This window comes from Pelobates fuscus, chromosome 2 (genome assembly GCF_036172605.1).
Source record: "Pelobates fuscus isolate aPelFus1 chromosome 2, aPelFus1.pri, whole genome shotgun sequence".
In the NCBI taxonomy this organism is placed as follows: Eukaryota; Metazoa; Chordata; class Amphibia; order Anura; family Pelobatidae; genus Pelobates; species Pelobates fuscus.
This window is the reverse complement of record NC_086318.1, coordinates 212557813-212585501: the sequence shown is the minus strand read 5'-3', so window position 1 is coordinate 212585501 and position 27689 is coordinate 212557813. Positions and strand designations below refer to the sequence as shown.

Here is a 27689-nt window from a genome sequence, read left to right as displayed (position 1 = left end):
ATATTTCGTTACACAGATCTACTTATCAATTCAGTTCAGATTACACTGTACCCATATTCTATGGTTATTTATTTATTTTCTTTCCAGTACTATACTCAGCCAGTCTGGATCACTCCAGCGTTTGAGTACTTTTTTCATTCTTTACTTATAGGGGTTAAGCCCCAGGACACCCCTGGAGTGTCCACTAAGGTGTTCTTCCACCAGTGAGGCGGTTCCAATTTCTTGGACCCATCCTCACAAGTGGAACTTTCCTAGTTATCATTCTCTGCTTCTCCCCTTTGCAGGCAGAGACTGTGAGGGGAAGCTTGTGTATCACACCCCTTCCTGCTTCCTTAACTGCAGCCTTACTATATCCCTATACACTCGGCTATTTGGTTTTCTCCCACCCACCCTCCCTCCTCTTTCTCCCTTTCTATCTCCACCAGCTCAGAGCATGCGGAAACCCGCCCCCCCCCCCACCACCACCACCACTACCACCACAACCAAATCACTGTTTATTAGATATGTCCTCAATGAATTACATTAATTTTTCATGCATGTATTCATTGGGTGTATATCTTGAAAAATATTGAAAAGATTGTAAACTGTTGGGCTAGAGGCGTTGAGTACTTAAAAAAGTATGTCTGGTGCAGACACGGACGTCTGCGACTGCACCAGACATGATGTTGGTTGAGATAGGTGTGGCAAACTCAGGGCCAGCCACGGGCAGCAAAAGCTCTAGCTACACCACTGCTTGTAGGGTATTATTCTAAAAAAAGGAGGGTTGAAGTAACCCTTTACAGTGGTAAACCATTTGCAATAAACTACTTTTATATGCCTGTTCAAATTGATTTTTCCCTTCTCTGTTCGGCCACCATACCAAGTAGAAAAAGGAATCATTCAGATGGTTACTGGCTGAGAGCTTCAGCTGATGCTCTCAGCCTATCACTGGTTGCCCACTGTGCATATACTATGTGCTGTAATCGTATTGGCCGGCCAATGAAGCACTGATGCACTGATACACACACACACACATCCTAACAGGCCATCTCTCTATTAGGAGCTGATTTGTTAAATTGTATGAGCAGTGTTCATGTCCCCTTAACAAGACTTACACATTTTCTTACTAGCAAAATTAATAAAAGAACACAATGTACCACTAGAAACTATTCAAAAAGATAAACTGTGGTCTCAGAAGATGCTTGTTTCCTAAACATATTTCAAATGAGTTACATATCACCTCTATTGTGTTTACTTTGTCATCTTCTGCAGTCAAATTTTTATGAGTCTCTAAATATGAATCACTTTTGATGTTTTCAAATGTAGAAGATAAAGTATTCTCTTGTGTCTCAACTTTTCAGAATTGTGAGCATAATACCTATGGAAGATTCTGTGATTACTGTATCCCAGGTTTCTATGGCAATCCTAGAGAAGGCACAGCTGAGGACTGCCATCCATGTGCTTGTCCTCTGACATTAAAATCTAACAAGTAAGTACTAATGCTAAGTTTAAACATGTTTGCAACATAACCTATGATTTAAACCATTTTCTTTTATTACTATACTATTTGGCTAATGTGTCATAATAGTATCTTAAAATGTTGAAAAATACAAATATGCACACATAATTACTAGTCTAGTTCAGGGGTAGGCAACCTATGGCCCTCTGGATGTGTGGACTACTCCAGATGTTGTGGACTACACCTCCCCTGATGCTTTGCCTTCATTATGGCAGTAACAATACAAAGGGTGATATAGTGCACAACATCTGGAGTGCCGAAGATTGCCTACCCCTGGTCTAGTGTATGCTTTTATTGCTGTCCCTAATGTATACAGTTGTTGACTTTTTTTTATACATATTAGAAAATGTAATACAGACACTCCTCACGTACCGACTGGGTTCCATTCCTACGACCTGGTCGTAGAACGAATTGGTCGGTAAGTGAGTAGTTGAGGGATTCCCTGCTCTGGTGCATTCGTCTATGTTCGGGGAAACTTCCCCGAACATAGACGAACGCACCTGAGCAGATATTCCCTCTAATTTATGTTCTGTCATTTTTTGTTAAACTGTCTATTTTGTGGATTAGCACCAGGCATAGCCATAATAGAATTCTGGAGTGCAGACACTTTGTTGAATGCTGTATATATATATATACATATATATATATATATATATATATATATATATATATATATATATATATATATATATATATATATATATATATATATATATATATATGTATACAAAATAACACCATTAGACAACCATAAAAATGATGCAACAGTAAACAGAGGTTTATGCACTAAACTGTGAATTGTGGAGAATTGAAAAAAGAATGGCCACGTTTATGCCAAACATCCTAACTGGAAGCCACACTATCAAACTAAAACTATTTTTCAACCTTGGATATTTGGGTTTGACATTTGTAATTCACTTGTCAATTCTCCACAGTAACTGGTTTAGTGAATACATCCAAAAGTATTCTTTTCAACTCATTCTGAGCTGAATTGCCATGTTCACCAAACAACTTATTTTGCAGCAGACTTCTCTCTATGCTGTGAAATAGGACAGCGAATGGGAAAAAAACTAAACATTTTCAATTTGTTTTTGTAGCTAATTACTTTTTTTCCAAATTCACTTACCCAAACAAAATGACTAAACTGGGACATTATGAATAATAAGTGATGTAGGAAATGCTATCCAGCTAGAGCAAACATTTATTTTTCATTATTGCGCCTGTCAAACATAAATGGATGGATTTAAATCCGAGGCACTGCTGAATGGGTGTTCTGACCTCCTTAATCAGTAAAAAGACAGCTGTAGGATCATTGTACATGCTGAAGAAATACCGAATTAAAAGGTTCCTTTGCACCTCTACCAAACATAACCATTTTATTTTTGTTTGTGCTTTGTTTGTTTGTTTCATGAATCATCCATATTAAATGCAAGATTAGTCTTAAGTTTCCAGTGGTGGATTTGTCAGTTTTAACTTTTGTAGATATGTTGCCGACTTTCATCAGTTGTTCAAAGATACAAAAGTTGGACATAATTACTAAATAGTAATCTGATTTTATAGGTGAACTTTACAATTTACACACAGCTTTATGTGCTGCTCTGAAATCCTGTTTGTTTAGCAACATTCTTTCTTGAAGGACTCAAATGACTTCAACAATCATTTTACAATATATATATATATATATATATATATATATATATATAGTAAAATTGTGATCCTGAAGAAAGTCCCTAAATGGGACTGAAACGTTGATCTTTCTTTTAACAATGAGTGCAGCCGTCTTTGTACAACACTTATATATATATACAGTGAGGGAAAAAAAGTATTTGATCCCCTGCTGAGTTTGCCCACTGATAAAAAAAATTATCAGTCGGTGGGCAGGGCCTGATGGTAATGGCGACTGATGCTTTTTTTTGAGCTCCTCATGCTCCTTCTGGTGATTTAGCCCAGTCGCCGGCACCCTTGACTTATTCTTTTGACCAAACTGAAGCATCCTAGCGTCCAGCAATGACTGACCGGCTCGGAGAAGCTTCCTGCAGTCATCAACTGTGATTACGGGTGTGAGGCTTAGTAGGAGTTGAGATGGAAAGAGGGTGGCCGCTCTGCCAGCCTGATGAATGCTACTGGAGCCAAAGCCCTGTTTCACCCCCTAAGGACTGGCGTGGGTGATCCTGGTCCCCAGCCTGGGGGCTCGTTACCTCTTTGGGAGGATAGCAGTGATGCCGCAACTTACGCTGCTGACACAAACGGCACATCTAACATGGCGGCGATCACATCCTCCTGGATGAATCTGGAAGAGAGCTCTTGTATTCTACTGCGGTTGAAGTACCACTTTGAAAAATTCTGCCAGAAGCTACAGGATAGGTGTCTACTGCCCTTCACACAACCTCCACCATCTCACTCACCTGCACGTCCACTCTGAAGCCCCAGCGATCAACACGTGGCTCTGAACCCTGTGGTGACCTGCAACACGCCGCACTGGCGACGCCGGAGGAGGGCAGCGGGCAAACGCTTACTGTAGTCGGGCACACTCAAGACAGGCTGGGGAACTCCCAGAAAGACAGCAGCACAACAAGAAAAGCTGACCACAACCCAATGCCTGATGGATCTTTACTCGATCACCTGGCACAGTTCACGCACTCTTGGGTCCACAGGCATCTGGTCTTGGGGGTATGGAAAAATTTGCAGGCAGAATGTCCCAGGCCAGTTGTTATGGGATAAGGTTGCCCTATCCCCGGAATTTGACCACATCGTGTCCACATCGTGTCCACATTCACAACACGTACCAGACCTGATCCCAAGTCAGGGGGTTGCATGTTGCCTCAGCCTGGCACAGGTTTGACCATTGGACGTGCTGGGCCCTGACCGGAATACTCAGGATGGAGGACGAGGCTTATTCACAGGGTGCTGCCCTGGACCCGGCTTCCATACGAGACTGGACTCTACGCTCCATTTGCCGGCTGGGCAATATTAACGCAGTGCTCAGCACAGCGCGTAGGATGGCAGTCCTCTTACGCATGGACACCAAGCTGTTAAACTTGGGATAAGAGGACCGGGCCTCCTTCCCCTCCCTAGCCAATGGTCTACCCTTCAGAGAGCTTTTCATCGCAGAACTGCACAAGCACATGAATCTGTTTTGCCGGAGCTGGATGACAGTGGAGTCGTGTCGCCAGCCGCTTCCGGCTGTCGGGCCATCAAGGATCCCAGACACCACCCGTCTTCACGTCCTACTGCCCCCGGGTTTCAACTCACATTAATCGGGCCGCGGTGGAGGGAGCCAGACTCACGGATAAACAGGGATACCAACATCATTTCCCGCAGATGCAGGTTCACCCCTCTCGGGTCCCCTGTCTGGTGGATTTCGGACGATGGAGGATTCTTCAGCACCATATTGCTTATGGAGAAGTCACCTAGGGATTTCTGTCTGGTGTGCAATCTGCGGAACATGTACACCTTCGTCGGTTGCCGACATTTCAAGGTAGAGGGTTTCCATCTCCTGCAGGACCTCCTCCGCTCTGGAGATTGGTTCGCGGGACTGGATCTGAAGGATGATTACCTCTTTGCCACCTCGCATGCCTCCCGTTCGTTCTCCACGCAACTACGTGGTGTTTTCCCATGCGGTTGGACCCTTTCACAGTGCGTTTCTGATCTGAGGGCGCCTGTTGTATGAACTACCTGGTCAATCTACTGGTCTTTTGTGAGTATCCTCCAGGCTGCAATGTCAGACGCACTCTGCGGCCTCTTTTATTCTAGTCCCTGGGTTTCATGGTCAAACAGAGAAAATCGTCCCTTTCTCCATCACAGGTAGTCGAGTTCTGGGGTTTCGAATTAGGCGGATTAGGAGTACCTCCTATGCCTTCTCCCATCCGAGTTCTCGAACATTTGTAAGGAATTATCTAGGATGCTATGTCAAGTCCGGATTCTACTAAGGCTGTTGGGACACGTGTGGTGGGCATCCTCTCCGTATCGATACTGGCGATCTACCCAGGTCCGCTTCACTACAGGGCCATGCAACGCCTGAAGGCTCACTTCCTCGGCGCAGACCATTCTATGACCGACTAATTCTCCTCTATTCAGAGATGAGTCTGAATTCAACATACATTGCCTGGAATTGTTTGCGGGGTCGTCCACGATTCAGAACCTGGCGAGTCACCTTTCCGATTACAGCAATCTCTTCGGGATGGACAATATTTAGGAGTCGCTATGCATCGACTGCCTGGGTGGAGCTCGCTCCCGGATGCTTTCTGAGGTGACGAAAGAGATTTCCAATTTTTGCTTCCAAAGCAACATCACTCTCCAGGCGGGATTTCTTCCGGGGAGTTGACCCTGACGGCGGACTGGTCCTCCGCACAAGGCTCCAGACTCACGGATAAACAGGGATACCAACATCATTTCCCGCAGATGCAGGTTCACCCCTCTCGGGTCCCCTGTCTGGTGGATTTCGGACGATGGAGGATTCTTCAGCACCATATTGCTTATGGAGAAGTCACCTAGGGATTTCTGTCTGGTGTGCAATCTGCGGAACATGTACACCTTCGTCGGTTGCCGACATTTCAAGGTAGAGGGTTTCCATCTCCTGCAGGACCTCCTCCGCTCTGGAGATTGGTTCGCGGGACTGGATCTGAAGGATGATTACCTCTTTGCCACCTCGCATGCCTCCCGTTCGTTCTCCACGCAACTACGTGGTGTTTTCCCATGCGGTTGGACCCTTTCACAGTGCGTTTCTGATCTGAGGGCGCCTGTTGTATGAACTACCTGGTCAATCTACTGGTCTTTTGTGAGTATCCTCCAGGCTGCAATGTCAGACGCACTCTGCGGCCTCTTTTATTCTAGTCCCTGGGTTTCATGGTCAAACAGAGAAAATCGTCCCTTTCTCCATCACAGGTAGTCGAGTTCTGGGGTTTCGAATTAGGCGGATTAGGAGTACCTCCTATGCCTTCTCCCATCCGAGTTCTCGAACATTTGTAAGGAATTATCTAGGATGCTATGTCAAGTCCGGATTCCACTAAGGCTGTTGGGACACGTGTGGTGGGCATCCTCTCCGTATCGATACTGGCGATCTACCCAGGTCCGCTTCACTACAGGGCCATGCAACGCCTGAAGGCTCACTTCCTCGGCGCAGACCATTCTATGACCGACTAATTCTCCTCTATTCAGAGATGAGTCTGAATTCAACATACATTGCCTGGAATTGTTTGCGGGGTCGTCCACGATTCAGAACCTGGCGAGTCACCTTTCCGATTACAGCAATCTCTTCGGGATGGACAATATTTAGGAGTCGCTATGCATCGACTGCCTGGGTGGAGCTCGCTCCCGGATGCTTTCTGAGGTGACGAAAGAGATTTCCAATTTTTGCTTCCAAAGCAACATCACTCTCCAGGCGGGATTTCTTCCGGGGAGTTGACCCTGACGGCGGACTGGTCCTCCGCACAATGGAGGAACGCCAGCGATTGGAGATTCCTATGTCCCATGTTCCTCAAGATCATGGGCCGTAGGGGTCCGTCCGCGATGGATCTTTAAGCCTCCGAGACAACTATCAGGTCCCGAGTTACTTTGGCTGGCTTCCGGATCCGGCTTGCGCAACGGTGGTTGTTTCCCTTCACGTGTGACCGACACGGGGAGTTTATGTGTTTCCTCCATTTGCTATGTTCTCCGGGGTCCTACTACAGGTTCGCTTTCAACGTAGTTTGGTATTGCTGACTCCTTTAGGGCGGAGTCAGGCCTGGTTTCCGGGACTTCTGGATCTCACCAATCAGGATCCACTCCTTCTGCCATCCCCTCTAATGCTCCTCTCGGACTTCCAGGGCAATCCTCAACCCCATTTGGTGGATGGCCACCTCTGCTTATATATATTTTTTTAATTAATGGGCCTATTTCATGGGCATGGGCCTGGAGCTGCAGCTCCATCAGTCCCTATGTTAATCCGGCCCTGGTGACAGTGTGTAATTGCGTGTGTGTGAGTAACTGTAATTGTGTGTGTGACTACCTGTACATGTGTGTGTCTGCCTGTAACTGTGTGTGTGTGTGTGTGTGTGTGCTTGTTTGTGACTGTAACTGTGTGTGTGTGTCTGTCTGTCTGTACCTGTATGTGTGTAACAGTCTGCAATTGTGTGTGTCAGACTTCCTGCCTGTAACTGTTTGTGTGTGTGTCTGTCTGCCTGTAACTGTGTGTGTGCCTGTCTAACGGTCTCTGCCTTTAATGATGTGTGTGTGTCTGTCTGTCTGTAACTATGTGTCTGTGTGTGACTGCATGTAAATGTGTGTGTGACTGCCTATAACTGTGTGTGAGTGCCTGCAACTGTTCACTTGTGTATGTATCTGCCTGCCTGTAATTGTTTGTTTGTGTGTGACTGTCTTCCTGTAACTGTGTGTACATGACTGTCTGCCTGCACCTGTGTTTCTGTGTGACTATGTGTGACTGCCTGTACCTCTGTGTGACTGCCTGTAACTGTTTGTGTGACTATGTGCCTCGGGCTGTGTGCATGTGGTTGTAATTGACCGTGTATATGTATTACTATGTGCATCTGACTTTGGTGAATGTGACACTGCAAAAATATACACTTGCATTCACACATGGGCCTACATGCATATTTTTATCCAAAATAAATACCCATCACACACAGCCAATAAACCTAGCACAAATGTCACACACAGCCAATACATACATGTATCACACACAGTCAATACACCCATTACAAATATCACATACAGCAAATGCATAGCATGAACACGACACACAACTATTATGCCTATCACATACACAGACACCAGACAAATTACATCATATTAATATGAGATTTATTACACTGGAGCTCTGTTATAAAATGCATATTGTTTTATATTTGGGGAGCTCTGTGATACAATAATAGGAACGATACTTGAAGTTGTATTGCTATTAAGCTCTCTGACATATTCATGCACTGCACATTACTGTGAGTTTTATTGATGTGGACTACTGTGATAAACACGGTTGTTTGTTGCTGTGGAGCTCCGTGATAAATGGTTAAACAGCACATTACTGCGAGTTTTTTTTTCCAAGGAGGTCAAGGTAAATAAGGAAAATCCATAGCTTGCAGTATTATACTTAGTCTGCCCTTCTGTAATGTAGGGGAGGCAGTCTGGTACCTCTGGCCTGCACTTCTGTTGGCTACAGACCATAGGTAGCTGTCTTCCGAGTTCTAGCCAATCAGTGTGTTGCCGCGGATTACCGACTGACTGTAAGTGCCTAAGCTTGCAAGAGAGTTATGCATGGTCTGCACCCGGCAGACCAGGTTCCCAGCACAGTGGACCACCAAAGATCAGCATGTCCTCCTACCTGCTAGGTAACAACAGGGAAGGGGGAATGAATATGTGTTTTTAAATCATTATTAATTTAATAAATCCCCTATAGAAACTCTACACCCCTGGGTGGCTGTAATATGCTAAAACGGTCAGCTGACACTTTCAGCCAATCGCTGGAACCCATTACTGCTCAGGCTAGTGCTTCTTATGTATCCCGAGCTGCAAAGAGGGCATGGTTTGCTGGTGACTCTCATTTAGAATTAAACCATTAAAAAAAGTTTAACAGTAAACAGAGGAAGAACTTAAACACTATAGCAAGTTCAATTAGGTGAATCAGCTACAAAGACTACAGAGTCCCTTTAATATTCTTAAATAATTAAAATTCATTATTTGTTATTTTTATTGAAACACAAGACCTGTTAACTATTTATTATAAATAGTGAAGGAGACAGAAAAAGAAAAGAGAAATCTAAGAACGACTGTAAAGTGAATCTGAGCAGAGCATTTGTCTGATTCTCTTCTTTCCTGTTGTCACATTTATTTCAGACAGTAATGTGTTTTATATATATTTCACACCTGACACAGCTAGGTTATATAGGCTACTACACTGAACTATTTTTTCTTCCACTGGGGCTTTAACCACAGAGAGTATTTTAACACACAGTATATTTTGGCTTTGGCCTCCGGGACACAGACAAGCAGCTGTACATTCCTGCTTATTCGTTGGTGAACAGGATCTGTAACAGTCTAAAGTAAGCCCCATCACAACATGCCATTGAGATGCTGCCACTCACTGTACTATATCCGGTGTCGGCAGAAATAGTAGAGACGTTAGAGTGACTATTGGCTGAAATTGTAGCTAAATGTGTGTTTGTAAAGCTGCAGGGAAGTCCTATGTACCTTGTTTTAGAGTAATGTTTGCTGAAGGAACAGGGCAAGTATGTTGTTAACTTTTATTTTTTTGTTCTTGTTTCTCCCAAATCTTGTCTGCTGTCAACAACAACAAAGCTTTAGCCCTACATGCCACCTGGACAGAAACCGTGGATTAATTTGTGATGCCTGTCCCCCTGGCTATGCTGGACAACGCTGTGAGAGGTAGGATTTTTATTTGCTTTAATCCTTGTCAGTGTTTATTATATTCTGCTGTTGGCTATCATTTTAATTAAGTAGTTCTTTACACAATTTATTGCATTTATTACATTCAGTTAACTTTGTCAGGATGGCTCATTTTTGTTCAAAGACTTTGTGATGGCATTATTTTAAAACTATGAATTGCTCTCAATGCATCTCTTTAAGTGACACTGTTAAATTTAGTAGCAATCTATTAACAGTCAGTAAATTGACTTATTTTCTCAGTTATGGAATATTTTGGGAAACATCTAGATTATTAATAGACTAAACTATGATTTTGGAAGATTAATTTAATCAATGTCTCTAATTTAATCTACGCTTTAACAAGGAACTGTGGAAATCGCAAATTTTAGGTATAATTATGCGTTATGGAAGTATAGATTTGATTAGCCGTATTACTCCAGTAGACAAGATGCCAAAATACCAGAGTATTGCAGTATGCAATGATACTTTTTTTCTTGGACTAACATAATATTTCAAAGACAAGCTTTCGAGAGTTTTCTTCTCTTCCTCAGGTAGTATTGCTTCAGAACTGAGGAGGAGAGGAAAACTCTCGAAAGCTTGTCTTTGAAATTTTACGTTAGTCCAAGAAAAAAAGTATCATTGCATACTGCAATCCGCTGGTATTTTGGCACCTTATGCGTTATAGAAAAATACATCTAAATTAAATATACCGTATAAACTCGAGTATAAGTCGAGTTTTTCAGCACATTTTTTGTGCTGAAAAACCCCAACTCGACTTATGCTCGAGTCAATGTCTGTATTATGGCAACTTACATTGCCATAATACAGACCAGGACCGCCGGGCTCATTACAAGCCTGGCGGTCCTGTTGGGGACAAGACAAGACTTGCAGTGGAGGAGAAGGGAGCTGACCGGACCGGAGGAGAAGAGAGCTGACAGGAGCTGCTGTAAAGGTAAGTAACAGCTCTCTGCCAGCCCCCTCCTACACAGCCCATCCACTGGACCACCAGGGAATGAGAGCCCCCATCCCTGGCCATGTATCAAGCAGGGAAGGGGGACGGAAATAAAATTAAATTAAAAAAATAATAATATTACAATAAAAAAATATTAATAATATAAAAAATAAATAAATAATAATAATAATTAAACAAAATAATAAAAATGCCCAGCCCCCACCCAAGGCTCTGCATCACATACACAAACACACTCTGCATCACACACACACTGCATTCACAAACACACACACACACACTGCATTCATACACACACACACACACACACACACACTGCACTCATACACACACACATTGCACTCATACACACACACTGCACTCATACACACACACACACACACACACACTGCACTCATACACACACACTGCATTCATACACACACACACACACACACACACACACACACTGTATTCATACACACACTGCATTCATACAAACACACTGCATTATATGCACACACACACACACTGCATTCATTATATACACACACTGTAAATAAATATTCAATAAATTAAATTTTTTGGGGATCTAATTTTATTTAGAAATTTACCAGTCGCTGCTTCATTTCCCACCCTAGTCTTATACTCGAGTCAATAAGTTTTCCCAGTTTTTTGGGGTGAAATTAGGGGTCTCGACTTATATTCGGTCGACTTATACTCGAGTATATACAGTATATTCATGTTGTGTTAGTCTTCTCTCCACAATCCACAATTAAGTGAATAATATCCTGCTTTGTTGCTGTGTGGATTAGCTTGTAGGGTTATTTGCTAATAGGAAATTTGGAATATTAATTCCAAAGAAGTCAAGTTTAACAAAAATGTTAACATTCCAAACCGTTTGTTAAAGTACTGTTCACAGCCTGACAGCAACTTGTTAAATTAATAGACATGTGCAATTCGTTTCGGTCCGAATTAAAATTCGGCCGAATTTCAGGTAATTCGGACATTCGGGTGCTTCCGAATGTCTGAATAGTTGAATTGCCGAAGTACTAAATTGCTGAAGTCCCGAAGTGCCGAAATTACCAAATTTCCGAAGTGTAGTAGTGCAGAAGTTGCCGAAGTTCCTAGGTGTCAAAGTGCCGAAGTTCCGAAGTTCTGAAGCACAGTATTGCCTAAGTAAGAATATACTTACCCAGTGAAAGAAGAAGAATGTTACACAATTTCAAATAAAAGTATACAAACATAGACAGGATTCAGCTGTAAGCATTTGCAACACTTACAACAATCAAGTAACATACATTCATATAAAATGTAAGTTACTAAGCCAGTCAGTGTAATGACAGGAATGAATAAGTAGATAACTTCCTAATTCCCACGGTATTAGGGAGCTATCTACTAAAAGGTTAAAAGACCTAAATTGGTCTTTCAGCCAAATTTACTAATACTAAGTAAAGATTACTTAGTATTAGTAAATTATGCCCCTACTTGCTATACCGCAAGTAGGGGCATGTCTATTAAACAGTGAGCAGTCTGTGGCTGCTCACTGTTAAAAAAATAAAATAAAAAAAGGGTCCCCCCTCCCTGAGCGGTTGGGGGCCCTAAAGTAAATAAAGGGAGGAGGACCTATTGTCCTCCCCACCGGCCCCCACCCCTGAGCGGCGGGTGGGGGCCCTAAAGTAAGAAAAGGGGGAGGACCTATTGTCCTCCCCACCAGCCCCCACCCCTGAGCAGTGGGTGGGGGCCCTAAACAAGAATAAGGGGGGAGGACCTATTGTCCTCCCCCTGGCCCCCACCCCTGAGTGGTGGGTGGGGGCCCTAAATACAAATTGGGGGGGGACCTAATGTCCTCTCACCTGGCCCTCACCCCTGAGCGGTGGGTGGAGGCCCTAACCAAAAGTAAGTGGGGAGGACCTAATATCCTCACCCCTGGCCCCCACCCCTGAGCGGTGGGTGGTGGCCCTAAACACAAATTGGGGGGGGACCTAATGTCCTCCCCCCTAGCCCCCACCCCTGAGCGACGGGTGGGGGCCCTAAATACATATTTAACCCCCCGTCCCCCCAGGTGACTAGGGGTCCCCAAACCCCTAGTCACCCCCTCCCCCCAAAAAATAAACTCCTACCTACCCCCTCACCGTAAAAATAATGAGGGGGGACCATTTAACTAAGTACCTTTAAAAATCAAAATAAACTTACCATTCAATGGTTTCTTTCTTCTAAAATCTTCTTTTTTCAGCCCCAAAAAAGGCCAAATAAAAATCCATAATAAAAATGGAAAAACTCAAGGGACCAGAAGGTAGGGAGGAAAACCATACCCAACTACTGTCCCTCAAGAAAAAAGGGAGTCACCTAGACTGGGTAATAGGGGGTAACCCAAGAGTTAATGAAATCTAAAAAAGCCCAAAAGGATATCTTACAAGAAGATAGCCAATAAGGGAAGGATCCAGCCCAATCTTAATAGTAATGTAGTAGCGAAAAAAACAAAAACTTTATAAAAGTCTATTAAAAAACTGGGACAAAACAGAAATAGACAGAGTCTCATAAAGAGAGAGAGATATGTAGCATAGAAAAGCGGCTAACAATGAGCTTAATGAAGGAAAGTCCTCACAGAAAAAAGGGGGGGCAATATACTAAACTATGCACAGCTCAGGGTATAAAAGCAGTGAGAGAAATAAAGAAAAGGGAGAGAAAGGGTGAAAGGGGAGAGTGGGTTGGGATAGCAGTAGAACGGTGACCCCAAGGGGAGTAACTACTCCCCAAAAAACATAAGGGGATACAATACAGCAATGCTAAGCCCATAAATAAAAACCTCTCCCCAGACCATAATAAAGTCCCAACAAGTAACTTACTCTCTGTGCTAACCCTCTATCTCCTATGTAACACCTCCATGGGTGTTCTAATCTAGACTCTGTCTAAGTATCTTAAGCCCCAGGTACAAAGAACTAAAAGGTCGTCAGTGCAGAGTGCTCACAAAAGTGCAGAAAACATAAACTATACCCGACGCGCGTTTCGGCGTGACCGCACGCCGTCCTCAGGGGTATCACAAGTGAGGCTGTCCCGGCGGTTTATTTATATACCCACAGATCATTACAAACACCTGTGTGCCTTCTAATCCATGTGTTCAGCCATTCCGGTCGTCTCGCGAATAGGGTTGTGGGGGCGTGGTATGAAGCACCGTGATACCAACCCACAAGGCTTCGTCGTGAACGGCCGGAGAAACCGAAAGAATCAGACCAAGTTAAAGGAATTAACCCTTAGTATGCCTAACTGACTATATAACTAAACATTACTTGATGATCCACTATGGTATAATACACATATAAAAGGAGAGAATAAACTCATATGACCTAGTGACCTAGTGACCACTAAATGGAAAATAGTAATTAAATAGTCAGTAAGGCAAGTCATATAAGGAAATAGCTGAAAGGGCATAGAATATCCAGATACTGTGTTTCCACTGTAATGTATCAAGATTTCCATGCGCAAAGTTGCCAATACACCTGTGAATGAGTATCCACCTTGACAGTGTGTACTCAGACATACAGATGATAATCCTAAATACTTAGGTCATAATAGGGATATAATTTAGGCACACTAGTTAAAGAAAGTGGGTAGATATAACGCCATCCCAATATGATGGACATATAAACCGGGGGTGACCAAAAAATAAAAAATAGAGATTAATAAAGAGATATATACATATATACAAACTTAACTTAAGATATAATTTCTTATCAGAATTTTATCAGTAAATTAAATAAACGGGGAGTAGGAAAAACCTTCATTCAACCCAAGTGGGGACAAAGTTTTAAGATGATAAATCCAGAATGCCTCTCTTTGTCTTAATCTTAAGTCCCAATTCCCTTTCCTCGGAGGTTGTGGTATATGTTCAAGACCCATGAAATGAATGCCTGCTGAAGAATGGTTATGATTTAAATTTACGTGTCTTGAGACAGGCGTCTCCAAATGTCTCCTGATTGAATTTACATGTTCTCGTATCCTGAGTCTGAAATGACGAAAAGTCTTGCCTACATATTTTAGGCCCCAGGAGCAAGTCGACAAATAAACTACTCCTGTTGTAAGACAATTGAAAAAGGAACGAGGTTTAAAATTCTTCATATCACTACTATCAGAGAACGTCTTGGATTGTCTACTGATGAATGGGCAAGCGCTGCAGCGACCATATTGAAACGTACCCATTGGTAGGTATTTTTGGAAATAGCCAGAAGGAGAGGTAGTCGGGACTCATAACACTCTGATTGGTGGATTAAGTAACCAATCAGAGAGTTATGAGTCAAATTACACAGCGTGGGAAAATTCCAAAGAACTTTCCCCCGCTGTGTAAAATGACACAGAGCACTCTGATTGGTGGATTTCAAACCAACCAATCAGAGTTATGTGACAGGTAAATGTAGAGACTTACCGGTCAGTCTCTTCATTTACCTGTCAGAGCACTCTGATTGAATGGCTTAAACCCACCAATCAGATTGCCCTGAGCCTAATTGCAGGGCGGGGCAAGGCTTTATAAGCCTTCCCCTGCCCTGCAGAGCTCAGTCTGCGCGGAGCCCTCGCAGGGTGAAGATGGATGATTTTTTTTTTGCGCTCGTTTTTTTTTTTTATTATTGCGTCGTTATTATGGATATTTATTTGGCCTTTTTTGGGGCTGAAAAAAGAAGATTTTAGAAGAAAGAAAACATTGAATGGTAAGTTTATTTTTATTTTTAAAGTTACTTGGTTAAATGGTCCCCTCTCATTATTTTTAGGGTGAGGGGGTAGGTAGGAGTTTATTTTTTGGGGGGAGGGGGTGACTAGGGGTTTGGGGACCCCTAGTCACCTGGGGGAGGGGGGTTACATTTTCATTTAGGGCCCCCACCCACCGCTCAGGGGTGGGGGCCAGGGGGAAGGACATTAGGTCCCCCCCCTATGCTTGTTTAGGGCCCCCACCCACCGCTCAGGGGTGGGGGCCAGGGGGGATGACGTTAGGTCCCCCCATTTGTATTTAGGGCCCCCACCCGTCGCTCAGGGGTGGGGGCAAGGGGGGAGGACATTAGGTCCCCCCATTTGTATTTAGGGCCCCCACCCGCCGCTCAGGGGTGGGGGCCAGGGGCAAATCAATAGGTCCCCCCTTATTCTTGTCTAGGGCCCCCACCCACCGCTCAGGGGTCGGGGCCAGGGGGGAGGACATTAGGTCCCCCCATTTGTATTTAGGGCCCCCAGCCGCCACTCAGGGGTGGGGGCCAGGGGCAAATCAATAGGTCCCCCCTTATTCTTGTTTAGGGACCCCACCCACCGCTCAGGGGTGGGGGCCAGGGGGGGGACATTAGGTCCCCCCATTTGTATTTAGGTCCCCACCCGCCGCTCAGGGGTGGGGGCCAGGGGGGAGGACATTAGGTCCCCCCCATTTGTATTTAGGGCCCCCACCGCCGCTCAGGGATGGGGGACCTTTTTTTTTTTTTTTTTTTTTTTAACAGTGAGCAGCCACAGACTGCTTAGTATTAGTAAATTTGGCTGAAAGACCAATTTAGGTCTTTCAGCCTTTTGATAGATAACTCCCTAATACCGTGGGAATTAGGGAGTTATCTACCAAGCGGCTGCAACAAAAGTCCCGAAATGCAGGAGTTCCAAAGTTGCCGAAGTTCCAAAGTTGCCGAAGTTCCAAAGTTGCCGAAGTTCCAAAGTTGCCGAAGTGCCGAAGTTCCGAAGTGCCGAAGTTCCAAAGTTCTGAAGTGCCGAAGTTGCCGAAGTGCTGAATTTCCGAAGTGTCTAAGATCCGAAGTTCCGAAGTGGCGAAGTGCCGAATTGCCGAAGTCCCGAATTGATGAAGTCCCGAATTTCGGAATGCCGATCCGAGCCGAATATTTCCCCCTTCCACATGCCTATAAATTAAGAATCTCTACCACAAATCTATTCAATTTGTCCCATATTTTGCAAAGAACCCACAGGTGACATCTTTGGTTAGGGCCTAATGGCAGCGGGATGCAGTGAAGATCATGCCTGAATCCTCAATTGTGACTGTTGCTGGAATGTGACATACGTTGCTCCACCTTTTGTTAACATTTGTCAACTTCAGGCATTACAGTAAAACAAAGTATTCCTTACTTTGTCTTATGGTATCTTAGGATCGTGTTCGAATTTCGATGAAATCTTTCATAAAGATTTCATTTTTATGAAATACTGAGAAATCACAGAGACACTTTAACTGGCACAGTCATTAACTATTTTCTCAGTTATGGAGTGATTCAGGAAACATTCAGATTGTAAATAGATTAAATTATAACTTTGGAAATGTTTCTTGTTGTATATACAAATGTTTTTTTTTCCAGTTGTTTTTTTTGATAATCTCTTTTTATTGAGGTAAATGATCGACAGACAGATTAGACAATACACAAAAGTGATTATGAGCAGTATGTATGCATACTGAGAAGTGATACCTAAATTGACAATAGAAATATAAAAAGAGAGTAAGACTATTCTAAGCTTTGTAATATTTTCTGCGAGGATATAAGAGTGACTGGCTGTCACATAAGCTAGTATTCACACGTGTGTACTAAAAAAGAAAAAACATCTATAAAAGAAAAAAACTCATAGAAATAAAGTACAACACAAGCATGAAACAAGTGACATCAACATCAGAATGCTTTGATCAATGACAATATCCCAAAAAGCTTGCAGGGTCCTTGTCGATAGGTATTTTATAAGGACCTCTAGTTAACAAGCCCAGTGCTTCCAAGCTCCTCAAGAGTGTGCAAACTGGCTTCCAGGCCTGTTCACAGGTGTTGACACCTTGCCTCCCAGTCGGAGAGCTCCTGGCATCTTAAACTGTCTTAGGTCCCAAGTCACATGTAGGCTGTTATCTGCCTTTTGAGGTTTCATGGTATAGACTGAGAAAACCTACACCAGCACAAGCAGGGGGAAATGGAGTCCAGAGAATAGTAGGAGCACCAAAAAGCAGGGAATCAGCCTCCTCCCCCACCTTGAGGTGACAAGCAGGCAGCAGGCAATGTTGTCCCAAGAAAATCTCAATCACAATATAAAATGTCAAGGAAATGTCCTAATCAGGCTTAAATGTTCATAGAATCAGAGGAGCTTCTCCAACATGTGACCTGCTTGATCATCAGCCAGGCCCCAACCCCTTCCAGTTGTAATGCAACAGAATGTGAAGTATTTTTTTTATGTAGTTTTGTTAGTTTTGCACATGTGGTATGAGGCTGTTGCATTTTAAACATTTTCATACCTTTTAAGCCTTCCTCATGGAAAAAGAAAATAATTGAAAATGTTAGGTACAATTATTCTAGTTGTTCTAGTCTGGCTTAATTTGCAGTTTCCATATGAGTTATCTACACTTTTTTGTTTAGTAAATGCATCAACAAGGAGCTGAGTCAGAGCCATATGGATTATTTTGTAGGTTTATTTGGTAATCGCGAACTGGGAAAGGTTGTTACAAAATAGGGTTAACAAATGTAAACATTCTAAGCTGTTTATGTTACTATTTAACAAATAAACCCCTACATTTGTAAACCTGCAATAATCTTCAAAAATGTCCTATATATATATATATATATATATATATATATATATATATATATATATATATATATATATATATGTATAGTTGTTCCAAGTCTGTTGCTGATAGAATCAGACACATCGAGTATATCTCACATCAGTGCCATTTTCAACCAACCTTTAACAAATAGTGATGTCCCGAACAGTTCGCCGGGAACCGTTCGCTGGCGAACATAGCGTGTTCGCGGTCGCGAACACGCGCGATGTTCGGTCCGCCCCCTATTCGTCATGGAGGTGGGAGGGCCTGGGAGGGAGTCTGCTGACTGTGAGGTACAGCGACAAAGTTAACTTAATGATGACGAATAGGGGGCGGACCGAACATCGCGCGTGTTCGCGACCGCGAACAAGCTATGTTCGCCGGCGAACGGTTCCTGGCGAACTGTTCGGGACAGAACTATTAACAAAGATTGAAGACACACATTTTATCTATTTTGTTTTGTTTTTTGTGAAAAAGTCCTGAACATAAAAAAAATACACCCTGAGCTGCTAAATAGATAAAATATACTTTTATGATCACACAACATTACACAACACAATATCCTTATTGTTTGTATTGTGTTTATTGTGTGTATTTGAATGATAGCACTCAGCTGCATTAAAACTAAACCAGAAATCAAGCTAAATTACTAATACTTTAATTATTCTTCTGTTATACTTTTGTTAAGAGTTTTTCATTCAAAGGTAATACAATGTAGATTTCAAAACATAGCAACCAGCAATGTCTATAAAATGGTGCTAAAGATTGATATTTTAAATTGGGTGTGGTACAGCTAAAAAGGTTAAAGTCAAGTAATAGGAAGCACTAACTACTAGAAATGTTACTGCTTGGACCTCAAAGGGCAGCACGTGGTATAGCTGTGACTCTGTGAGCAGTCATGGTGGTCTGAGAGCATAAGACCCTTTGTGTCTCCTCCTGTTGGCTAAGTGAGAGAACAGATGGCCACTAACCTGCTGCTTGTAAAACAACTAGCTAAAGAGACTTATGCATACATGAAAGTGACATGAAAGGGGACAGGACTGGGGTGAGCCACAAGTGGACATGCCATGATGTGATAATGGGTGAGCTAAATGATGGGTACACCTACCAGACATTGGAATGTGTCTACCTGGTGTGCAGTCAGTTGCATTGGCAAGCCCAACCCAGCTTACTGAAGTTCTTCCACACTGAATTCCATGAGTTCAGTCTGCACAGCACAAAAGCATCTCATACTGAGGATGTCGGAGAATAAGGGATAGCAGACAAGAGCCCAAAATAAGGACTACCATTGAATCAAGAAGTGTTGGGAGGCATGCAAATATTTAATTGCACAGTTTATATAGACTTGCAGTGAGAGTGAGCAGCTACTGTATCTCTACTTATTGTACTACTATCAAACATATTAAACCTTATTACACATTTCCCTAAATAATATTCAACCTATATGTTTGTGTTTGTTTTTTAAAGTTATGTGAAGAGGTTTGCATGCATTTCACATTTTTTTTGGTTATTTTACTAATCATTTTGATTGTATTTTTTCAATATTAAAATCTTCTTTCTGTTTTCTCAACATTTATATAATTATATAATGGATTATTTTTTATTCTATTTGTTTAATCAAAATTTAACACGTGGAACGGTAAATACTCAATACCTGTCAATGGAAACATTATAGGGTTTATTATCTAAACATCTGAGCTTGGGAAAGAAAATATAGAGCTTTTTGCTTTGTCATATAAGCAAGTCCATAGTTTTGATGTTTTAACCCATCTATGTATACAAAGTGTAGCAGATGTACAGAAATGGAGGTATAGAGGTAAAAGTAAAAGTACTATTGATAAAGACATCAATAATGGGCAAATTCGTCTTCCCATGGTCTGTGTAAAAAAAAAAAAGACAGGACCCACAAACACAAGCTTCTTATTTTAGTATGGTTTTGGTGCTTATAAGGCCAATATTTACATTTTAGAATGAATCTGGCACTGCGCAGTTGTCCAATATATTGTACAGTTTTATCATGCCATTTATTTCCCCCACGCCCTGCAAAGGATTGGTGACCCTGTATATCATCATTAACCAAGAGATGACCTGCAAATTAACCTTGCAAATGACCTGCCCCTTACTCCTTGCTTGCTGGAAAGTGACGGATAATCATAAACTGAGTAGTCTCCAGCAAATGGTTTCTCTTCTTAGCTCACTTACAAGAAAGCCAGGGGATGCACCTTCTCCGAGATCCTTTATTTATTATGGCAGAGCCTCCTTAAACAAGGTCTTAATACATTATTAAAAGTTCCCGCAGTTATAACACAATTTTATAATTGTACTCAGATAATGATATCACGTAATGCAGGAATGTTTATAATTGACTTACAAATGCAACAAATTCCCAAAATGGGAGAATTATCACAATTAATGGTGACATAAGAGTTACTTACAGGTACCTGCCTAATTGTTTCCCCTGCCAAAGTGTGCCAGTTAAAAGGTTATAGTTGCAGCTGGCAGACAGCTAGATATTCTGTTATTCATGTAGTGTGCTGTTCTATTGACTCATTCATTTGAAAATTCAATCATCCATGCAAACACAAAGATTAAATTGAACATTTTATGCAGATTTTAACTATGGCTAGGCAAGCACATCATGATATATTCAATGTGGGGGCGGGGCCGGGCCGCCATGCCGAACGGACGCACAATGGAGTAGCTCCTGAGATACTCTCCAGTTTTGGCAATTTTAAAACTACCTGCATACTCATCCAAAGACTGGTAGCTGTGACCCAGTGCCTGAAGCCACCCTGGCCCCGGGGAGAGGCTTGCTGGGAAGTTTAAGTCCCTCGGAGGGGCGATCCCCGTCATCCACATGGGGACCGCTCGGGCGGTGAGTGGGGTGGACGGCCGCTGCCCGGCTATCCTGCCCGCCAGCGGCAAGGCAGAAGCACAAGGCTTGGCGGATCCGGTCCTGTTCCCTCCCCTCTGGACCGGCGGGGGTGATCCCGGTCCCCACCCCGCGGCCCATCAGAGCGCAGCAACAACGGCACTCAAAGCGCCAGCAGAGCGGACACAGCGCAAAGAGGCCGCTTCTAAAATGGCGGAGACGGCACGACAAGCCACCCACGATCAAAAGCCGAATGGCGCCCCCTCCTCTACTGACTCCACACGGGCGGACTGCAGATGCGGGCAGCAAGGGCACAAGCAAGTACAAGCCATGACCCCACAAGCCAGGCTATGGCGGAGATGCGCTACACCGATCGAGCCCAAAGCGATGAAGCACAGAGTGAGACACTACCATAGTGCACTGGCCTTACCTACCACACCGCCCAGATCATCACAGGGGGGCAGAAACAGAAGGATCTGCATCAACAGCCGACTGGTCTGCGCCGAAGACAGGCACCCGACTGGATCACAGGTCAACCTTAAAGAGCCATACCGCCATGCTACTTTGCCACTTAACGGGACTAGAATAAACATAAGTCTCCAGACCTTTTGTACCTCTCCAAAATTAAACCTCCTTCATGACCAACGAAAGGTCTCTAAATGTACATCCACGGATCGTCACCCTGCTGGCGTGGAGTCCAATTGGGGGTGGTAAAGCTGCAGGGCAATCTCGAAAGCTGATGCTCCCCCTGTTTTATTGCCTTTGCCCTCCAGCTACTAAATGTCTAGGTTAAAGCACAACATTCAATTGCATAGTCAAAGCCTAGTCAGTCAAAAGCCTGTTTAACTACACCGCTATAGTATCAAAGCATGATAGTATTAATCGACTAATAATAGTATTAAAGCTTCTAACTGAAAAAAAATAAAAAATGATATATTCAATGTAAAATATTGAGATCTACACACCTTACCTCCGTTCCAGCACCACCATGTCCTCAGTTTCATAGATGGTACTCTTTATGTAATACTCACCTCCAGTCCACGCATGCTTTGCCTGCTGACTTCTGTGATTTTTCCCTGCTTGGAGACACCTCCGAAGCAAGGGAAGCCTCCTCCATGATGCCAACATGCTGGCTTAATTGCCAACATGCAGGCGTCTGAACGGAATGACATCACTCAATCAGTCCCTATATTTCCTAGCCAGCGATAGCAGTTTCAGCTTGGGAGTTACCACAGCAACCATAGTACATGTGCTTTGGTTGCTATGTGGCGAGAGCAGAAGGAATGCCTGAGGGAAGATTTTTTTCTTCCTTTCAATTTTTTAGCTCGTCTCTGCACTTTTTCAAGTGCCATGATATATTTCTTTAGAACAAGTGCCCAAAATTGCACAGCATATTCAAGGTGTGGTCTTACCAGCGATTTATAAAGAGGCAAAATTATATTTTCATCCTGAGAATTTATGCCCCTATTGATACATTTTATCTGCCATTTTAGTGCCCAGTTCCCCAACCTATCCAAATGCCTCTGCATCAAAGCAATATCCTGCTCACATTTTATTACTTTACAAAGTTTTGTGTCATCTGCAAACTGTCATCTTTCAATGCTTATTTCAAGATCATTTATAAATATATTAAATAAAAGCGTTCCCAAAACAGAACCCTGAGGGACACCACTTACCACTTTTGTCCAGCCTGAAAATTTACCATTAATGACAACGCTTTGTACTCTATACTTAAGCCAATGTTCTACCCAAGAACAAGAATATTCATCTAGACCAATTTCTTTTAGTTTGAAGACTACCCTATTGTGTGGAACCGTATCAAATGCCATGGCAAAATCCAAGTAGATCACATCCACTGCAACACCCTGATCTATACTTCTACTTCTTCTTCGTAGAATGCAATTAGGTTAGTTTGACATGACATATGTTTCATAAAACCATGCTGATTTTTGCTAATAACAAAGTTCTTACCTATGAATTCCTGAATCTTATCCCTTAATAGCCCTTCAAATATTTCCCCAGTTACAGAAGTTAAGCTCACAGGTCTATAATTTCCAGGCAAGGATTTTGAACCCTTTTTAAATATAGGAACAACATCTGCCTTCCTCCAATCCTCCAGTACAATACCTGAAACAAAATAATCTTGAAAAATTAAATACAGAGGTTCCCTTATTTCCCCACTTAGCTCCTTAAGTACTCCTGGGTGAATACCGTCAGGTCCCGGAGCTTTATTTATATTGTCTTGAGTTATCCAGTTACAAGTTATCTGCAAGTTTTTTGCAGCAATCCAGTCACACGTTATCTGCAAGTTTTTTGCAGCAATCATTTCCATATCTCTTGCCATAGGATCCTCATTAATATATACTGAAGAAACATAGTTATTTAAAATGTCTGCTTTTTCCCAGTCTTCATTAGCTACCCAACTCTGTTCCCAGTGTACCTACACTTTCATTTTTTTTTTTAGAATTGATGTACTTGAAAAAAATGTTGGGGTTGGATTTGCATTCTTTGGCTATCAATTTCTCGTTTTCTAGTTTAGCCACTTTAATTGCCTTTTTGCAAGCGTTATTGGCTTCCTGACTATAGAGTTGCTTTTCATAAATATACTATAAATCGCATAATCCACTGGTGGACAAAAGATGTATTAAATATGCAAAACAGAACCTTTAAAAACGATGATTGTGGCAGGATTCTCTGAGAAATATTTGCTTTTCTGGAAGATATTTTATATTTTATATTAAAACCAGCAATAACTTTCTTATCATCAGACCATTTCTTGAGGCGTAATGCCTTCACTCCAAAGAAGGTTAAAGGATGACAGGAGTACATACTTTTGTCTTTTTTTTAGATTTCCAACCTAAATTCATATCATTTCCCTTTGCAACAGCCTGTTCTTTAAAATGTATTTTTTTGTCAATACAAAAGTTCTGAATGAATCAACTCAAAGATGAACAGTCTTCACCTTTTTTTCTGAATATGGCACTGACTAAAAGTGACACTTATTCGAAGATTAATGGAGGAATGAGATTGACTGGAACAACCCAGCCAATCTATCAAGTGTGAATCCAGAAGCATTTTAAAACAAACCAATTGCTTAATGAAATAAAGATACATTAAAGCTCGGGAAAAACAACAGTTAAAATAATAAACAGCACGGAAACATATTTGCAAAAAAATACATTTATATTTAACAATACAATGATCTGAATATTGAATGATACGTATATTGACGTATAAATCCTCTCACCATTGCTTATATGTCAGGGCTATCCACTTAAGTGAGAATTGTCAGCAATTCAAAGTGAATTTCAAATGTAAGGCCAAAATAGCCAAGCTAAAAGCATAGTGAATTGTGAGAATTTCTCCAGTTCACCTATTTTAGCATTACATTTGAAATTTGCTTTGAATTCCCGACAAGTCTACATTTTGTGAATAACCCTGTAAATGTGTTTGTTTTTTAATGTAATTATTTGATTATGTTTTTTTTTATGTAAATTGCAAGTGACCACCAGCACATTTGGAGCACTTTGATTTTCATCATTCTTTTACAGATTTTAAGCATTTCATAGTTTCTGGAGGTGAAACAACCAAGTGTACATTTGTGTCCATTCAAAAGCTGTATTGCTAAATTCAAAGATTGATTACTACTGTAAATGATTAATTTGTTTCCAAACTACCTTGGATTGTCCAAGATTGTTTTTTTTTTTATCCAGGCTAAATTAGATTCCCAGTTTTGTGAATAACCCAGCTTAATTTCATATCAGTTATATTTGTTTCCTATAATCTGCTATTGGTGAAAAGAGATGGATGTGGGACAGCTTTCAGCATTTTTAACTGACTTTAAAGGGACACTCCAGGCACCCAGACCACTTCTGCTCATTGGAGTGGTCTGGGTGCCAACTCCCACTACTCTTAACCCTGCAAGCGTAATTATTGCAGTTTTTCATAACTGCAAAACAGATCGTTTTCCTGGCACTGGAGTTTCCCTTTAAGCAAAATTGTCAATCCTTTGTTCCAGCAAATTATTTCAGGATTCACTGGCGTGAACATAGAAGTTTCGGAAAGTAAAAACGTATCTCTAATGCGCATGCCTATGGCATTGCAAATGTTAACTAATTTTCACAATTTGCCTGACTTTGCCCGACATTTTTTTTGGAAGAAAATATATAAGATTTAAAAAAAAAAAAAAAGTTAACTTTTAGTTATCTATTAGGTTTTACTAAAATTTAAGGGAGTCACGATAGCTTTTTAAAACCACTTTTTTTTTTTTTAAACACCTTTATCTAAATTTTGTAAACCAGTTATCAATGTGGTGCTTTTTTGTGTGCTATTACTCAAATCAGTCAGCAATTATAAAAAAAAGAATTTTTAAATTGTTTCGTACAACCGTGTATATTTGCTCATACAATGACAAGGCTCATACCTACTGCTTAATAGCAATATTATTTTTAAAGAAAATATACTTGAACAATTTGCATATGAAACATGGCAAATCTGAAAAGACAATTGCGACATATTGGAATACTTATCTATTCTGTATAATGACAAACACAAAATGTTACAAAATAGCTCTGCTAAACCAGCACATGAATATTTCATAACTTTAGAACAGTAATGTTCAGGCAGATAATAGCAGAACAGCAGCTAGTTATTAAATTATTTATTTATTGGTTTGAATTTATTTTTGCATTGTTTAAGATTAGCGAGGATATGTGAAATGTGTTGTTTTATGGAACCCTTGTGCATTTAATAGCCTGAGTAGTAAATGAACTGGAATGTGTTCACCTGTCCTTAGACATCAAACTTTGTGCTCTTCTTTGCCCTCCTTCCTGTTAGTGTATTCTATTTCTGACAGCCCTTTATACTGCTAGCCCTTTCCTGTCTGATTCAGCAGTCACCATACCCGCAGCCGAGCGGCAGGCTGTGATGTTAATGACTTCACAATCCCATCACGTCAGTAACATCTAGGGTCCAGTTTCTTTAATCTGCAGTCATTAAAAAAGATCCACCACCAGAACTTAAAGTATTATTTTATATACACCTCACGTTAAAGAAAGTTCATTTAATGGAGTGACCAAGGTCAAACGCATTTTGGATATAATAATATAATAATTTTATTAAACATAATTTTAGAAAACTTTTTTTGACAGTTATCATTAATTGATTAGTAAAATGTCACTTTTACTGAGTTTATTTGTTATTCAAATGAGTGAAGATTTATTGACTTGGAGTCACAAGTTAGTATGGCTCAGGAAATCTGTAAAACAATAAAATAAAAAATGTTCTTTATTATAAAAACGGTAAAAAGTGCCATTAAACAGGGAGTCTACAATAACGAATGTTGGTTTAGTTACCCCAATGGGGTATATAGAATGGCAAAACCCAAGGAAAAATACAGGCAACCATTAATCCACTAATTTTATTTTAAACAGTCATTGATATCATATGACTAATGTGTCAGAGCACTTTGTAAAAAAAATAAAATTAATAATCAGATAAATACTGCTATGCAATGTTCCCTTACGTTTTTCTTAGATGTTGTGGGCAGACATTTTATCTTGTGCAAAATATTTTAGTGAATTTCTGCGTAAACCTTAAATTATTTCTTGATAAATTTGAAATAGCCTCTCTCGCATGGTTAATAACATTACCTTACACTATTATCACATGATAATGTAGTAATGTATTAATAGTTATACAACAGTATTACTGTAATATCAGCTATTCAGACAGACAAGCATCTGTGTCCATTTTGGTGTGTCAGGCAGTCCATAAAAAGCAATAGGGGGCAACTGCGCAGACAAAGATACACACAATTGACAGTTTTCAAGAAACAATTTCCACTTGTTGCCTATATATTTCACCACGAAGCTTCAGCCCCACCTTTACCACAGTAAATATCAATTAAATCCATATAACAAATGTACCTTTTATTCAGCGAAAAGATAATATTGGTAGCTTGTTGACTGTATTTGCGCAAGAATGTTAATTTCCCCAAATCGGGCACAAATAATGAATGCAGTCCAATAAATGGTGATATATACATAATAAATGCTCCTAACACTTAAATCAAATTCATCTGACACAATTATAGCAAACATTATATAGAGAGGAGGAGAGATGCCCTGTCACCCATATAATTTGCAATAGGATGGTGTGAATCTGTCTTAAACACACAGAACACGTTCAATGACAGACACACACACACACACACACACACACTGACAGACACACTCACTGACATATACTCTTACTAACTGACAGACACACTCATTGCCATACATTTTCAATGACAGTCACAGGGCCTCACTGATTTAAAACACTCACTGACAGACGCAGTCACTGACAAACACACTTGCTGACAGACACACTGACAGACACAGTCGCTGAAAAACACACTCACTGACATACACACTTGCTGAATGGCACACACACTGACAGACACACACAC

The 27689-nt window shown here is 41.5% G+C and overlaps 1 protein-coding gene across 10 annotated transcripts in view; it reads left to right on the top strand.

Annotated features, from left to right (window-relative positions):
* Positions 1 to 27689, top strand: part of LAMA2 (laminin subunit alpha 2) — a 767184-nt gene that overhangs the window by 409666 nt on the left and 329829 nt on the right. For all 10 annotated transcript variants that reach the window (XM_063443147.1, XM_063443149.1, XM_063443146.1 and 7 more), the window contains 2 exons: positions 1341 to 1468; positions 9788 to 9874. In XM_063443147.1, coding sequence (XP_063299217.1) covers positions 1341 to 1468; positions 9788 to 9874 — 215 coding nt within the window. The remainder of the gene's footprint in view (positions 1 to 1340; positions 1469 to 9787; positions 9875 to 27689) is intronic.